Genomic DNA, 18,330 nt, shown 5'->3' on the forward strand with positions numbered 1-18,330 from the left:
TAATCATCAATGTAAAACCCTTTCTCACCTAAACCCCTATGCATTACGTTACTACATCTGAATCAGAACTACCACCAACCCACAAACTCAGACCAGCATCATTTCAGCATCATTGTGACCCTGGCTGTCATTGTACTCACCCAAGGGTTTTCTCCAATCGACTTGCTGGTGAGCCGACAATCTCGCCCAGGGTGCAAAACATCTGCCCAAGAAAATCCTGGAGAAGCAATGGGTGGGAGGGTAGAGAAAGAGGAGAACAGGGTGGTGGAGATGTACATACAGTAGATGAGATACAGGGGTTAAAGAGATTCCCCATTGCCCCACGGCTCTCTACTCTAACTACGGTAATAAAAAAAAAAAAAAAAAAAGGCTTTAGACGTACGTTGAACTCTGAGGGCTTCCGGGAAGGAGTGCAGGCAGCCATGTTAACAATAGAGCACAGCATGTAACAGAAAACATAAGACACAAACAAAACGGTGGCCACACCCAGGCCAGGAGACACCATTACTGTACAACCGATGAATATCAAATCAGGACAGAGGAAATGAAGTTAGGTGCTGTAGGTGAAAGCTAGGTGATAACCAAACATGCATCCATCCAGATGGGAGCAGAGGGGATGTGGAGAGAATTATGCAAGTCAAAACGTATCCAAATATATGCAATGTTAATCTAAGATGACTATATTGAATACTTTTTGTTTCCACTAGTGTCTAAGCAAACATCTGCATCTGAAATATGATGCTAATATAAACATAATTGGTTACAAGTGGCTTTTAAATTCTACTAGGGATGTGGATTCAAAAAGCATCAATAAGATGCATATAAGTGTGTATACTATATACTATATACTTAAGGACAGTACAGGAAGTAGGTGATTTAAATGAATAAATATTTATATGAAATAATCTTAAATGATTTTTTTTCAAGTGCTCCATTCCGTTCAACGATATATTTGGATACTGAGGATTTATTTTGATTTGCATTTCGAAGGTTTTTATTTCTCCACAATCATTAATACTCACATGCTTTGAGAGGTCTGGACTTTTAGAGTCAACATCGTATCTGAAATAATAATAAAAAAAAAAAATAAATAAAAAAAGGTACCATTTTAAATCATCACCTTGAAATTTGGGTATTGACTTCTCTCTGTGTGAATAGTGTTTATCTCCTTTTTCGTATGACTTTTCCGACGAAGAATAATATTGAATATTGAAAGAAGCACAGAACCTTAAAAATCATGACAGCTCAATTCAGATAGCTTTAAATATCTGAATGGATTAGTTTCACCTCTGGGTTAATTGACAATTTGAACTAAGGATGATGTTTTTTCTTCTTACACAAAAGACATCTGGCAGTAGGCCATCAAATAGACCACTATCGGTTTATTAGGGATAGCCGCAAGAGGAGCTTTTAGTGGGATTTCAAAGGCACTTTTAAGTCTTCCGAGTGGACCCGGTGTGAAAAGAGCCTGCATCCGGAGTAAAAATAGAAAATCACCACTGTATTCTGACTGACCGCTATAAACATAAAGGTTAGCATTTTTCCTTATCAAAATCTAGCTGTTAAAAGCAGTGCAGTGACATTTTGTAAAATATTCCGTATAATTAATTGAAATTTAAAGTATTAAAGTATCGTTTTTGTCAAGTATTCAGACTCGATAACATCATGGATTGAACTCACGTAGGCTAAGGAAGAAATAAAATTAAAAAAAATGAAGAGAAAGGAAAAGTAGATTTAAGAGGAGCAACTCACAAGTCAAATCGAAGGTTCTGTTTCTCTTCAAAGAAGTAGTCAAGGATGAACTTTCTGACAAAGTCCGGATTTAACGTGTTGTCAATCACTTCAGTTCTGCCAAACTGGAGAAGGAATTGAGGGCAGCAGCGTGATCAGGGTAACGGTGACAGACAAGAGAGAACAGAGAAAAGGAGAGAGGCAGAGGTTATGAGGGTTGAAGAGAAAATGGAGAAAACGAAACACAACAGCGAGATACTGGAGAGCAAAGTGTTAATCACAGGAAATGCTTTCTTTTCAACAATAACAAGACAGTATAACCTCTCTTTTTGGCTTGCTCTCCCAATCTCCCTCTCACTATCCCTACTTCCTGAGACACTAAAGCTTGATTTGCTGAAGCAAGATTGGCCAGAGGCAGATCACAGACCCTGTGTGCCAGGGCTAATTACAGCTATGGGCCCACTTATCGAGCTCAAGAGCACAGGAGATTGGTGACAATTACACCTGCTTAATTAGGGGCTCTTTCAGCCAATACTGCCCCTAAATTCCAGAAGAAAGCAGCATGGAACATGCTACTCCATTATTTTGCTACACTTGTCTTGGAAAACCAGACAAAATAATTGGAATGAGCCCCTCCCTCAAAGATTACCACTGAATCCACTGACAGGTACTTAAATCTCATCTCAGATACTGAACAAATCGCCCGAACACTCAGACAGTCTGTTTTCTTCGGTTTTATTAGCATGTATTATTCAGTTCGAGACAAAAATCTCTTAATTAAAAAGAATTTAAAAAACCCTATCTTAGACTCTGCTGCTGGAAAATTGGTTTAAATTTAAGCTCATTTTCATTCAATCTGATTATGAAGCTTATAAAGGTTACAGTGTCTTCAGGTCATCGCTGCACATGTTAGACAGCTCTTGAGGGCAACCTGAAATGAAAACCGCACTGTTTTATATTGTGAGTTTAGCTCACTGGTCAGACTGAGAATGATTCATCTATACTTCAAATGGCAGAAAAATCCTCGTTTGCTCGTAATCTTCCACTAAAGTGCAGCAAAAATGTCTGTATAGAATAGCAGATGGGGGGGGGGGGGAAGTGTATAAAAACCAATCATTTCATGAAATGTTTCACTTCCCCCTCAGCTAGACCAAAAACACAGAGATGCTTGCATGGGTGAGCACAGATTTTTTTTTTCCATACTATTTTCTTTCAGACACAAACACGTTCGGTTTTCCCATAGCAGAACCAAAACAGCTGGTTTTCAAGCATCTAAATAACGAATTATTCTCATCACTAACAAAGAAATCAAACAAAAACTGATCCATATTCACTCCATGGCCAAAAGTATGTGGACATCTGACTCTGACACCCAGCTTCCCCAACTGTTCCCCTTAATGTTTTATATTAATGTTTCATTTTACCGAAACTTAAAGGCAAAAACCTGTTTCAGTATGACAATGTCCCTGTGCAGAAAGAGAGATTGGTTAAGTCATGGTTTGCCAAAGTGGAAGAACCAGCAATAACAGCACAGAGACCTGACCGCAAACCCACTAAAACACCTTCTGGATGAACTGAAACACAGACTGCAATCCAAACCCTAACAAGCACAAACGGGTGTGGTTGGTCAGGTGTCCGCATACTTTTGGCCAAATAGTGGATCAAACAGAAGAGCAAACAATACACCACAATGTAGAAAAAAAAAAAACTATCATACTTGGTCTAAGACCTGACTAAGATCTGACTCCATATTTGTTTTCAATTTTCAAAATTCTAATGGATAGAAGCTTCCATGGGAAACAACATAAATGTATGAGTAACTAATTTGAAATAATGAGTTATCATATCGTGAAATAAGAATTTATTATGTCAATAATAAGATATTCATTAAAAACCTTATACAATAATATCTGATCAGTATTAAAACATTATGAAATAATGACCAAATATCTTTGAATAGTGAGTTGTTAAGTCAAAATATCCATATTGAATAATGAGATATTAAGTGAAAATGTAATATAATAATATCTGGGTATGTAGTAGTTTTACTGGTTAAGGTGTTAGACTACTAATAAGAAGGTTGTGAGCTTCTGGGGGCCCTTGAGCAAGGCCCTTAACCCCTTAATTGCTTAGATGTATAAAATGAGATCAAATGTAAGTCTCTCTGGATAAGGGCATCTGCCAAATGCCAGAAATGTAAATGTAATAATATCTGATCAATATACAATATTGTGAAATAAATACCTATAATCTTGAAATAATGAGCTGAATAAGTCACGAATTGAATAAATAATAAGTCAAAATATCTGCTTTAAAAAAAAAAAACCAACAAGCGCTTCAGGATTTCCATAAGCCTACATTAAAGTACACTGAACTGTATGGTCAGCTGTCATGTAGCTCTAAGCTAATTCAGCCCAGAAAGTGTCTTAGGTCAGGAAAAATCTGTCATTTTACTCAAGTGCTATGTCAATGTTATTATGCCTATTAATAAGCCTTTGATGATGAACTCATCACAAAATACCAAATAAATAACTCTACAAGCCACTTTTCCTTCCTCTCCAATAGCATAAATGTCCCTGAAGACATTTCTTGAAGACCTTCTTGAAGACATTTCCATGAAGACCTTTCCCCAGTAGCTCTTTACCCCTCTAACTATGAACTATTCATAGTTATATCCTTACTTAATGACATAAAATTCACTATGCCACTTTAATAACAATTCAATCTTTGGTATTTATTTGTTACTATGTGTGTCTATAATTATTATATATTTCTATATATGAATAAGCCGTGTAAATGTGTTTTCTCTAAGCAAGGTTTTGTGGTCAGTGTATAACAATAATCATACAATGTAACACTGTAGGCAAAAGCACACACAAAGTTTCTATTAAGTAATCAAATTCCTGCACTTATATGTGGGCTCTCTGCTTCTTATTGGAAAAAAAACAATCCTAATTAGAAAATAAACAGTATTGCTGTGGTAAAAACCGTGTAGAACACCACGCTCGCTCTCTGAGCTAAAACCTGCTCTATATTAAGCCAGCCTTTATTATTCTGTAATTATTGGTGCTGGCTTGTAATTGCGTCTTCTAATTACTCATACAAATGTACAGACCTGGAGAAATAAAGGAGCAGGGCTGAAAAGTACCAGTACAAATCGGCTCAAGCGTGGTTTTCTAAACCGAGCTGAGAAGTATTGAAGGTGTTTGTGCTGATATGAACTGCCTACCTTTCATCACAATTTACAACATTATCTCAACCTGAAACCGAAGTAAAGCTCTGTTTTTATATCTGCAAATAGAAATGGAATAGTGTGTGTGTGTGTATAGAGAAATTAAAATGCAGCGCAGCGTCGAACAAAAGGATCTGAGCTATACCAGCTCCACAGCGGCAGACAGGGACAAAGGTAAGTGAGTGAATTAGGAGTTGATTAGGTGCCCACACACTGTGGACTAATCTAATGAGAATCGGACGCGAAGCTGTTCGTCTGAGAACCCTGCTACACAAACAAATCTTTTCGCCAGGAGAGCTAAGCCAAGACAGTACCTACTCTGCGTGTCCAACAAACACACACATAAGCCAGAACACAAGGCATATGGGCTGGAAGCAATGTTTCTGCTCCAGAGGACACATGAGGTTTGTGAGCATCAACAAGCTGTCCATTAGAATCCGATTCCAAAAGAAACAGAATGACTGTGGTGGTATAAATTTCTGTTTATTTTATTCGTTTTTGCTCATTACGAGGGTGAGAGAGAAACTACAATATACTAAGATAAAACATTTGGATTTTGGAACTTAGTTACATAAGGCATGTATAATGAAAAATAAAATGAATTCTATTTAATCATGCAGTTTTAAATAGGCTTATGGGTTGATTGTGCCATGTAGAAAGGCAGAAAACCTCAGGACACAGGCAGCTCATTCTTGTGTCCCATCAAATTATTATTTTTTTAATCTGTTTTAGTCCTTTAAATGGCTCAGCAGAGCTATATATGAAACTTCTGAGTGTTAACAATCATGTAGCTGTATTTTTATATCCGGTATTTTTTGATACTTGATATAAATAGCATTAGATTAACTGAACTCACACTTGAATGACATTTTGGGAATGTCTCCACTTTTTCTTTCTAAAGGTTTATTTTGGCTCTTTGATATATTACAGTCACAATAGACGGGTTTATATTTAGACTGTTTGCCATATATTTGGGCTACTGAAAGCTTGGTTAGAGGCAGATTGTTAAAAACAGACCGTGTCAGTCTGAATCAGCCGCACTGTAGAAATAAAACACAATGGGGCATGCATTACTAATTTGATTATTTCCCGGTAACAGAACATAACAAAGTGTTTTATAGACTTTATGTCTCTCGATATTATTAAGAAAATAAAAGCATAAATTATATTTGATCTGAATTATAGCCACTGTTATAGGAAATGAATCAACCTCCTGAATCAAGTATTCAACAGCACTGAGGTATAAGACTACAATAACCTCTGGGGATTACATCAAATAGTATCAAGTATAAAAGTTTCAAATGTTTTCTCGATGTGATATTCAAAGCTATATACTATTTATGCTTTTCTCACTCTCATAACCTCACTGTAGCGTCACTGAATTAAATATTCTAATTATTAACTAATTATAGTCGCTGCTGAATAATAAGATTTAACAATAAGAAGGTAAACAACTACATAATCTAAAGAATCTAAATTGATAGCAGTATAAATTGTGGATATTTTAATAGCAAACGGTTTAAATGTCCACAGCGCAGTTTTCTTTCTATTATTTTTCTAAAGCCCAGATTCAGACGTCAGCTATAAACAGCATCTACAGAATATCCAGATGAACAGAGCATCAAAACTTTCCTCCAGTAATGTGTCTTCCTCCTATTTCTGCAGGGTATCGAGCCAACAGAAACTAAACTAGTGGATGCAGCCACACTTTGGCACCTGACAAGACAATACTGAATCCACTGAGCCATTCTAACATGTAGCTGTCTACACTTTACACCTTGCTAGACTGTTCTTACAGGAATTTGGTCTGTTGCTCAGGAATTGCACTGGCAGTTGGCAGGGTTACGCGGAAGACTTCAAAATAGATGCTCTGTATCATTAAAGAATGAGAAACGCTATGGACAAGGTCAAGATCGTGAGATCAGCAGGAAACGCCAGCTCATTTGCATATAGCACTGGTAGTGACTAGTACTAGCATTGATCGCTGCTTGCTTTGTGTGTGTTTTTCTGTGTGTGTGTGTAACTGTGCAAAAACGATGCAAAAACTGATTTCCGACTTCATCATAACATTTTGCTGAGCATTTTATCTTAAATCTCTAAAAATTTGTGTAATTCTTTAAGCTGCGATGAGCAACAGTGGAAATTATGACAAACAGCTCATTAAGTCCACAGTTTTCCACTGCAATGGCTTCACTTCCTTAATGACATACCTCTCCTCTAAGTCACATTGAATACTAGCATAGTTAAAAAGACAGCTGAATCTCTCTCTCTCTATCTCTCTCTCTCACACACACAGACACACACACACACACACACACAAATGTCCTGCAGGTGAACAAGCCTGCCTCGTTGCAACACCTACAGGTTTTCTGAAGAAACCCAGAACACAGGCAGCTGTCATGTCGAATCAGGACAAGAAACACTGAAGCGTCTCCCATTGTGTCTTTAGCACAGCCTTCTGCGCTCACTGTACTGTAAGAATCTACTTCTGTGCTGTCCTTTATAGACGTATGGCTACAAAATTTGGTATATTACAGTCACTATTAACATTAACCTGTAATCGGAGGGTAAACTGGAATGCTGCCTAAAACCTCCATATTTAGCCCCCCGGAAACAAAGAAATTCATTTTAACATCAAAATAGATGGTAATCCTAGGGTTGGATGGATTATAAATGTACTAGCTAGCTCACTCGGCAAGTCAAACCTTCAGTGTGCTTTCCACTACCATACCATACTAAGGTGGTCTGGAAATCTGACCGGGCTTAAAGCTAGGAGGTGGGCTAGTCAGCTAGTCAGCTAGTTACGTGCATTGCATATTGTGCTAGCAGAAGAGTTATATGACAGCTTTGCACTGATTTTAATATTTACATATCTGCCTGTTCCTGATTCTGAAAAGCTAATCTGTCACTCAGCTAGCAAAACAGTTCTAGCCGTCATCCAGACTGCAATTTAGGATTCAGATCAAGCTGCTTGTATTATCGTTACATCCCCGTAGCATGTCTCATCACCTTTAAGTGTATTATGTTCAAGCATACATGCATACAAACCAAATGAAAACTTTTGTCTCACAAAAAAATAAATAATGACATATAGTTCTTTAGGTAGGTTTCACAGGTACTTCTTTAGCATCCATGTAGCTAAAAAAAAAAAAATAATGTTAGTGGTGAATTATGTGAATAACAGACAAATTAATGTATAGTGTAGTTACTTAGCAACAGCATATGCATAACTAAGTATGAAGCTGCTCTTTTCAGCCCTGAGAATGGAGGTGGAAGTGTTGGAAAGCTGATAAAAATATTTGCATTCATGGAGCTGATATCACTGAGGCGAACGGGGGGGAAAAAGGAGTAAAAGTTCTGGGAAGAATATTTCAATATTCTGGATGATGGCATTTCTTTTTTTTTTGCAATAATTCTGTACATTATTATTTAAGCTGCTGTGAATGGTGTGGCACTGCTATACAGACATGCTAGAATGTAATCTAAAACGCTGATATAGGATGGATAATTCATCATAGAGCGCAGGGGTAACTAGGGGACTGGCACGGTTGGGAGCCACAAACATTAAATCTTATCATTTAAGGAAAAGAATTGAATGGAGGAACATGTGATATAATATAAAATGCAATATTCAGAACAGTGAAGATTTATCATCAGCATGGAGGCATGCAATCAAACCGGAAAGAAGGCTGACTCCAAGACTCGTCCAGCAACGGAATGAGGAAGGAAATCATTCTCTGTATTAGATGCGGTAAATAACGCTCGAGGAGAAGCGGTGAAAGTGAGAGTATGTCGCTTGTTACTGGAGAATTACTCCAGAGAGCTTTGACAGTACAGAGGAAAGGAGCGAGAACACACACACACACACTAGACCACATGCAGTGACAGAGGCTCTGACTTTGGACACTAGCTCAGATGTGCTGAGCCTTCAGCCCTTCAGAGACAAGTTTCATAATTGAAAGTAGGCTTGTGGGTGTATGTGTAAGGAAAAGGTTTCATGAAGATGTGGTTACTTATGTCACTTCATGTGTGTTTATATCTATTTACCTCTCTCCATTGCTTCGTCTCGACTCCTTGCGTATACAGGACACACACTAAGGCAAGAGAGAATGATTATTAATTTAACAATTAACGATAACGTCCAAACATCTGTACAAATTTCTCTAGTTTCACATCAGCTGTGTCAGTAAACTTCAAAAAGCCTCCCTCCCTCTCTCTCTCTATCTCTCTCTCTCTCTCTCTCTCTCTCTCTCTCACACACACACACAAACACACACACATACACACACACTTCTGAAGCATCTGTGTGGTGTAATATCAGACGCTGACAGGCTGCTGAGCGCCGACGGCCCACGCCAGTCTCTCCCTGAGCTCCTCCGTCTTCAAAAACGCTCTTTGGTGTTAAGTTCCTCATAGTTTAGATTTCTCATAGTTGGTAAAAAAAATAAATAAATAAATAAAAAAGCTAGCAAAATAATAATTATATCCTGTATAATTTGGCAGCATCTTTGGAATATCAGGCATACCAAATGGTGACCTAGTAAATAGAACTCAAAAGCCTGTTGAAAGATGCAACATATTTGCTAGATTAAAAATAAACTCCTGTAGTTTCACTTTCCTGAAGACTTCTGTCCTCTTTCCTTGCCTACAGCACATGACTAAAAAAAAAAGCTGCCAAAATATAATTGTTTCTGACTCGGTTATTAAATAAGCAATGAAGAAACAATTCTAAAAATACATGCAAACAAGTGTGAAAGGTCATGTAACTACTAATTCCTCCAAAGCCGCTGAGGTGACATGGTGGCTAGTTTTATAATATTATGTGGCTACAAATGAAAATATTAAGCCTAACGTTCGATTTCATGGCCACAAAGTACTTAAGCACTCATGGTATTTTAAAATGAGTGAAATACAGAGAAGTCATATAATTTACCCGGTTGTAGCCCATCGTGTAGCAGCTTAGTCATGAAGATGACACATAAAGACATATCGGACGATGCGTTTTAAATTAAACATACCATTACCCCGTTTCAGCAACATTTTTTATCCGTTCCTGCCAAATTCGCAGCCTCAAAATGTTAACTTCGCGCTTCAATATTAATCCAAGGACACACTTAATAAAATAATCATCGTCATGTCATCTCAGCGGCTTCACTATAAGCACAGGATTATTCATAGGTTTTTACTGAATAACGTGCCTTAATATAAATCATAGAGAACAGACTAATTAACCATGACTTTAGAGATAATGTGTCAAAAAAATCTGTGAAATCAATGTGACATTACACCACAATGAGAGAAATATATACAAGTCCACATGTCATAAATGGAGGCTTCCATAAAAGTGCAAAAAAAAAAAAAAAAAAAAAAAATACAAAGCAGCACTCACTTGGGTCTGATTTGGAGAATGTGTCTTTGTCTAGAAGATTCCTGGAGGGAGGAAATAAAAAGAAAACATTGTTATAATATGACAATGAAATATGAGCCTTTGCTTGTATTTGACATTTGAGGGATTATTGAATCGAGTCTGTTGACAAATAACAGCTTTATTGCAGAGCTCTGCAGATAGTGATTAAGTGACGGAAAACTTTGCACGTTTGAACAGTGGTGCAATTTCTAATGTAATGTGAAAAACAAACTGCTATAGGTGGATAAGAAATTCCTGTACAATTTATAGGACTATGAATTCATCAGTCGGTGCATTATCATGTCATTTGCGCTTTGACAGCATATACAGACAAGTGGAAGAGTGTATAAGATCATTTTATAAGCTTGTGGGAAAGTATACATTATTAGACAGCGGTGTAGAAATATTTAAAACATTTAAAAAACATGATATTGTAGACAATTTGTTTTTACAGCTAACCAATTCTAGACAAAATAAATTTAGTCTAAATTCCTAAAAAATATGCAATAACCACACATAATTGTTGCGATTTTCCAAACCGTAAGGTATAGTGAATATAAAATAAATATATAGTATACAAAATAAATATATAGTATATAATATATATATATATATATATATATATATATATATATATATATATATATATATATATATATACATACACACTACCAGTCAAAAGTTTGGACACACCTTTTAATTCAGTGTTTTTTGTTTAGGGATTTATTTTCTACATTCTAGAACAATACTGGAGATTTCAAAACTATGAAATATCACACATGGACTTAAGTAATCTATATGTAATGACAACAAACAACAGTCAGTTGTTATTTTAAGACACAAAGGTCAGGCGTTCTGGAATAGTTCTTGTAAGAACAGTATTGTCAAGTGCATTTGCAAAACCCATCAAGCACCATGATGAAACTGGCTCACATGAAGACCATCCCAGTAAAGCAAGACCAAAACTGACCTCTGCTGCAGAGGGGAAGTTCATTTAGAGTTACCAGCCTCAGAAATCACCAATTAACAGCACCTCAGATTAGAGCCATTATGAAGGCTTTACAGAGCATCAGTAGCAGACATATCTCAATATCAACTGTTCAGAGGACATTATTGTGTATTTTGGCCGCCTTCAGCATTGTTTTACAATGTAGAAAGAAATAAACATCAGGAAAGAACTTTTGACTGGTAGTGTGTATATATATATATATATACATATAGCGACCCTGCTATGACCTCATGACATTTATGTTTATAAACGTATTATGTGATTGAATTTTGGTTTTGGCAAAATTTAAAAAATGGACCAAACAGATTAAACTTTATAATTCTAATATCTCACCTTCAAAAAACATTGAAATTATTCATAGACTGTTTGCTAATACAATACTGAAAACATTAACAACACACTCACTATGCAAGTTATGAGAACGTTGTTGCTAAGCAACCGGGAAATATGGTCAGCAAATGGAAAATATCTTACATTAAGGCTAACGATTTGGCCAGCTAATATGTACAAGTCTTTTACAAAGATGAGAATGAGGCAAAACTATCAGGAATAATAGCATTTTCCTTTGATGTGTGGCTGAATTACTAAGAAATGATTCCCTGTGGTTAAACTGTTCTGTAATTACACTTAGCGTCATCTAATAACCATGGGCTCTGCTATTCTGAGAAACACAAACACAAAGTTTATTAAAAGATCCAATATGATTCTTCTAATGAAGTTTGTAAACACAGATAAAGAACACAAATATATAATAAAGCGCTCTCATTGCCGTGGCCCGGGTTCGATTACCAGGTAGGGAGCTACTGAAGAGTTAACTCTCGTGAGGGTCCCAAGCCCGAATAAAATGGGAGGGTTGCATCAGGAAGGGCTTCTGAAATAAAAACCTGTGCTAAATCAATACATGTGGACCATGTGGCGACCCTGTATAGGGAGCAGCCGAAAGAACAAGAACAACAACATATACACAGCATAATATATTATGATACACAGTTTCTGGCTCTGAGATACATCACTCACGGTCTCAGTTAGAGATGTGCACAGGACTTGCTAATTTAGTCACCCGTCTTCTCGCCTGTCACATGACAGCTACAAAACAGGGAAGGTGAAGGCTATGACATGCTTCCTCCCAGGCATGTGAAGGATCTTTGCAAACTGCTGCTCATGCAACATGGGGGGATGGCATAACACACTCAGAGAAAAGAGCTATCCAGCCACTTCTGCAAGCGTGAGCTCACAAACGTCCATGTGTCGCTGTGATTAATACAGCAGCCTTCTATCCTGAGGCCAATTTGGACACTGGCCATGAAAGTTGTAGCATCCCTGAGATTATAACTCATGATCTCCTGGTGATAGACCCAATAAGTTTGGGCTACACCGCTTGGAGGATTGTTTTTTAATCGTTCAGTTAGTATTGTTGCATGTATCTGCCCATGACATCTTTTAGTAATTAGTTTGAATTCCCAAAATATACACCACCTAATAATGCTTGCATGAAAGTAAAAAGTTCAAGCTTCTACAAAAATTTTCGTTCTATCTGAACCGAATGCTCTAGGACCCTTTTTCTGGCAAACTGTCGGACAGAATAAATAAATAAATGAATGAATTAACGAGTGAATAAAGAAATATCTGATAATACTGTATAATCTGTATTTCTATCTGTTTAGAGTGAATTGTCTGCTCAATGTGAATAATACATTCATAACAGGTTCCTGATTAAAAAAACAAAAACATTTTCATTAAATTCCTTCGAAGAGCTTTCCTAGAAAGCCAATTTCAGTGTATATATTAAACTTCCTGATGGAGGAGTAATAAATAATCACGACTGAGATGATGGCTTAAAAATGGATCTTTTATAACAATGTTTGATAATCCTATCGCAATGATATAATGTCACATAAAGGCACACTCGTTATTTTAGAATCGCAATACAGAATAATAAGCACCAGATCAGATGATTGAGAAAAAAAGTCCTTCGGAAAGTTGCCAGAACACAGAGAGCCAGGTTGAGTGTTTCATATACAGTAGGGCAGATTCAGGAATGGAAAGAGTTTGATCTAGGCGTCTCACTGCAATAAAGCCTGAACCCCAATATTGATTTTTCAGCCTAGGCTTTTCGCTCCTGCTGGTGTGCATGAGGGAACCTGAGAGCTCTGTTTTGCCCCGGGCTACAGAACTGTCACGGCATCCCGACGTCTAAATAAGAGGTGACATATCTATTATAGTGGCACAGTCGCTCACCCACTCACAATCATGGGCTGAATAGCAAGTCATCAGAAGCAAACACATGCACTGGGTGTCAGTAACAAAGCACCTGTGATTACATGCTCTCGTCTACCTGTTTGTCGTTCCTGTAACATCTTCCCCCCCGAAGCCTTTTACCGCACAATTCACCTGCTCTCTAATGACACATTTTTATTCCCATGGCAATAATTATGACGTTGGCCTGAGAACTAAAATTACAGGGAACGATGGTGACGGGGAACATCCTGAAGAAAAGGGCAACAGATTAATCTGCCATTTCCTCACACATGGAAATTTCCGTTTTGAAGCATCTCTGAAACTAACTCTTGTTTTTGACCGTTTTCAAGCAACGCTTTGAAAGGCTGAAATCTCGGATATCATCAGTCTTCACTGACAGGTATTCCCTCACAGAACAGTCATGTATGATGAAACCAGTATGTAGGAACCATTATTCATGAATATAACATAACATTTTACTAATGCATACTTGGGTTTCTATCAGTTTTAACATGATAGGTCTGCTAGAAGGATGCTGAATAGCAAAATACTAGTTTTGCTAAAGTTATTAGGTTACTATGATTATGATTATAAGAATGTGACGTGTACATCATCGGGAGTTAGCAAATAATATCTGATCTGTGTCTGTTAGGAGCTCCAAATATCTCTATCTGGTTTGTTATTATTATTATTATTATTATTATTATTATTATTATTATTATTAAATTTGCCCCCTACCACTATGGGTATCACCCCCTGAAACAATTCACTTTGATGTAAAGATGCCAAAACTTCCAGCAGTGTATGAATTCTGGCTCTGACACTTCCTCAACCTCAGCTACATCACTCCAGCATAAAATGATGTAGACCAGACTGTTTATTAATCCTGTTTGTGCAGTTATTATTTTTTTTAACTAATTCCATTGATCACTTCCCAAAATATAAACAAAGGAATAGCAGAAATAAAACCCACAGTGACCTCGACCGAGCGGTCAATGAAAGCTGTAAATGCATCACGCTGCACTTCACAGTGATGTTAATGAACGTGGTCTTTGTTCATCCCACAATCAGGAAGTGTGCCTCTTAAACCTATCTGTATTTGTATCCATTTAGAACACATTATCTGTTCATTGCGGATAATGTATTCGTGTTCGGTTACATGCCTAGCGTACATCAGCAGCCAACTGAGAACATTAGCAAGCAGGTGCTGAAGATTACACTCATGTGTTATACACTTTGCTTGGCAAGATTCATTTCAGTTATTCAGCCATTCTTTAATAGGCGAAGATTCAGACCCAAGGTGCATTTGCTGCTGTGAGCTGCTGCATACAGTACAAATAAAAATCTTTGGACTCAACGCATAATTATCGAGTAAACACAGAATGCAGTTGCTTGTAAATTGGCAGGTAAATGCCACTTATCTGGACTAATGGATGAATGTTTTTCAGTCGGCGCAATCTATCATGTTAATGCTAATGCTTCGTAAAATGAATTAGGTAATGAAGGGGAAAAAGCAGTTAATCATGAATAAATGCTCTGATGTGACAGCTCTCACTCTGTGAGCGCAATGCCGAAGTTCTAGCAAGACAAAGGTGGCAGATTTTCACTGCTCCCATTGAAACATAATCTTCCCATTATCAATTACACGACCATTGTCAAGCCAACAGGTTCGGTCTTTCAAACTCATTCAGAGCCCTGTCAAAGATGTCAGCAGAAAAGTATTGAAAATCAAGGCGTCTTGTCTTGAAATGAAGACCTGCTACTGTCTTTTAGAGAGGATCAAGTGCAGCATTAGGACATCCATGAGAGGAAGGGCTCCAGGAGTCTTAATTATAGCCATTAATTTCAAAATGGAGCTGGAGCTTGGGATAAATATAATATTCCTGGAGGGAAAGCCTGGTTCCTGCTGCTGCTGCTGCTGCTGCTGCTGTTCTTCCTTCAGCTCCAGTTACACACATCTAAAATGAAGACTTAGAAAAGCTGCTGTGGTCCGATTAGAAAGCCAGTGCCCTTGATCCGCATGGCATGGAGGATGCAGGCAGGTGATTAACGGCTGGCCTGAAATTGTATACTTGCAGCATGGAAGTGGAATGGTATTAGGAATCATCAGGAAAAACCTTCATCCAGTTTCCCTGTAACCAGGGTTGCCAGGTTTCCCCAAACAACAAAATCAAGTCTGCTTATATTGTATTGTAATATTACTTGATTAATATAGAGAAATATTGTACATTATATTTCCTCAGTGTACCAGGTTTAAATCCATGTTAATTTCTTGTAAAGTCAGCACAAACAATGCAGTGCAAAATAAGAATGACAGTGTAAATGAGACATAATTTACAATATTAACAATTTCCTCTGATGTATTATTATTATTAAGAAATTACTCAATGAGACTAAATCATGTTTTAAAGTTAATTAGCTGTCATAATACTTATTGAGAGAATAGATACAGAATACTTACTCACAAATTGCAGCTATGAATACTTACAGACTTCCCAATTTTCCAAAGCACTTGAATTTTGACAGAATATTAAATACCACATGAGTAAACACAATCCAACTTCTCATGAACAGGTCCAAATAGTCCAGAAAGATTATCATATAGAAGATTTTACCTAGAAAGCCAGGTTTTTTAATATTCAGAAGTATTCAGGGAATTGTTAGATTAGCCAAAACTCTGCCGGATTTTGTGAGGGGTTTGTGAAATGTATTTATGATGACTGGTGAAGGTGCAGAGAGGAAGCCATGATGGGAAGGTGGGAGATGTATGCTTTGTTTGTGCAGACAGCTCACACAGCTCACACTGTTTCACCTGCTACGACTCTGTACTCATCTGACTACATGTTCACCCTTTCCTTTCCACTATTCATTTCAATTATATGTGTTCATTAATTCACTGCTCTGGTCACGAAAACAATAAGTTTATAGAGCAACACGACAAAAACTATTCGCCCTGTCATCGAGTTTGAATCCGGATGATGACGCAAGCTATCCGAGACAAAGAGATATCAAGAGACACATAATTAGGCTTGCTCTCTGGGTGACAGCGATGACATTACTCTTGCCCCTGCCAATCAAACTGACACTAGCCAATTGTATGTGGAAGAGGGCCGTTAGCACTCCTCTGAGTGTGCTCTTGTGACATCGAATGTGAAGAAACATGATGGCTGGATTCACACGTCTCTCAGGTCTTCACATTCTCTGGTTTTAAGGCTGTTATGTGCCAGAGGAAAGCAAGTGGGTGGGAATTGGCAAATGATCCCACAGAGCTTAAGAAAATGGGCTAAGAAAGGTAAGGAACGAAATATAAGGAGCACAACTTCTACTGCGTCCTTTAGACGAGAGACGCTGAAGAGCTTCTTGAGTTTGAAAGTTTTAAAAAATATCAATCTTCGCTCTCTTTCCTTAGCCATCTCCTGTTCTCTGCTGTCAAAATCTCTGTTATTGACTCACTCGACTCTGACCTCTGAAACACAGCACACTCCATGAATCAATGACCTGATGTGATGGCTATCGTGTGTGTAAGTGTGTGTGACTGTGTGTCTGACATTTGAACAAAATTCAAAGCAAGACAAGAGAAATGACAAAGCATCAGCTGTCCAATAAACATTATTTTCTAAGTTAAGCTGACCAAAAAAAAAAAAAACAGGACTGAATGGTGCTACACTAAAAAATACAGGTATGTACTGGCGCGTCTTAATCGGGTGCGAAAAGAAACCTTTATTTGTACAGTTCTAAATTATTTACTCATCCGTCTAAGCTTGGATGAGGCTATCAGCTATGGAAATTGCTGCAGGCGAAAACATCTTAAGCCAGATTGAACCAACTGGCATTCTGGAGGTAAAAATGAATGATGTATTAATGTGACAGTCCACAGAGGAGACCCTGGGGGGAAAGCTGTTAAATGAGTCCCTTGTTGATGTGGAAGCATGGCGCTGTTTCAGTCTGAACAGCAGCTGCATGAATTTGTCCTCATCGCATCACACATTTACCCTATTGATCTCAACGATTTCTCTTAATTAATTCACCACTCCATCACGCATATTGCTCTTCTCACCGACAAAAAGAAAAAAAACAGAACATCTGCAAAGCTACATCTGCATTGTCTATTGCTCTAAACATAAATAGCCTCTGGCTGGCTAGAGTGGGGTAGGCTTTTATTTTATTTATTTTTTAAACAGATGCATTTATTGTCTCAGTATTTTCATATGTCTGAGCAGAAGAGGCCAAAGCCTGCTGCTGTTTTAATTAAACTGATCTCCACACACATCCTTTTCGCTACGCATCTGGGTTGGTGTTTACGCATGTGTGCTTATGTGTGAAAGATACTGACTGTCAGAATAAAAAACGCAGCCGAGAAAGCTTTGTCTCGTCTATGTGACATTCATTTGGGTTTGCAGCTTTGTTTCCACAGGCTTTTGACTCCAACATGAGCTCATGCAAAATGCATAGGAGGCTTAATGAGCGAGAGAGCTTTCCTTGTGTTTTATACAAATAAAGTTGTACGGAAGATTCCGTTGCTGGTTACGCCACTTGCCGTAACTTTTACCCGTTTACAAGCTTGTTGTCAATTATATTTTATTCCATAACAGGTCAGAGGATGTTTTCCAGATGCTGTTCAGTGTAGATTGTGACCATGCCTGTAACTAGCTATTAGGTTGTCAAGGTGTCCTTGATTTTTCTTTTCCTCCCACGTATATGGAAAAAGCGACA

General features: G+C 37.7%; 1 protein-coding gene across 2 annotated transcripts in view; it reads right to left on the reverse strand.

Moving 5' to 3' along the window:
- Positions 1 to 18,330, reverse strand: part of cpne5b (copine Vb) — a 113,666-nt gene that overhangs the window by 72,720 nt on the left and 22,616 nt on the right. Inside the window, exons 2-7 of one of the 2 annotated variants that reach the window (XM_058373402.1) lie at positions 10,353 to 10,393; positions 9,011 to 9,057; positions 1,753 to 1,856; positions 1,023 to 1,062; positions 383 to 397; positions 141 to 217 (exon numbers count right to left, since the gene is read on the reverse strand). In XM_058373402.1, coding sequence (XP_058229385.1) covers positions 141 to 217; positions 383 to 397; positions 1,023 to 1,062; positions 1,753 to 1,856; positions 9,011 to 9,057; positions 10,353 to 10,393 — 324 coding nt within the window. The remainder of the gene's footprint in view (positions 1 to 140; positions 218 to 382; positions 398 to 1,022; positions 1,063 to 1,752; positions 1,857 to 9,010; positions 9,058 to 10,352; positions 10,394 to 18,330) is intronic. The other variant, XM_058373401.1, reaches the window with a different exon arrangement.

Source organism: Hemibagrus wyckioides, linkage group LG21 (genome assembly GCF_019097595.1).
Source record: "Hemibagrus wyckioides isolate EC202008001 linkage group LG21, SWU_Hwy_1.0, whole genome shotgun sequence".
In the NCBI taxonomy this organism is placed as follows: domain Eukaryota; kingdom Metazoa; phylum Chordata; class Actinopteri; order Siluriformes; family Bagridae; genus Hemibagrus; species Hemibagrus wyckioides.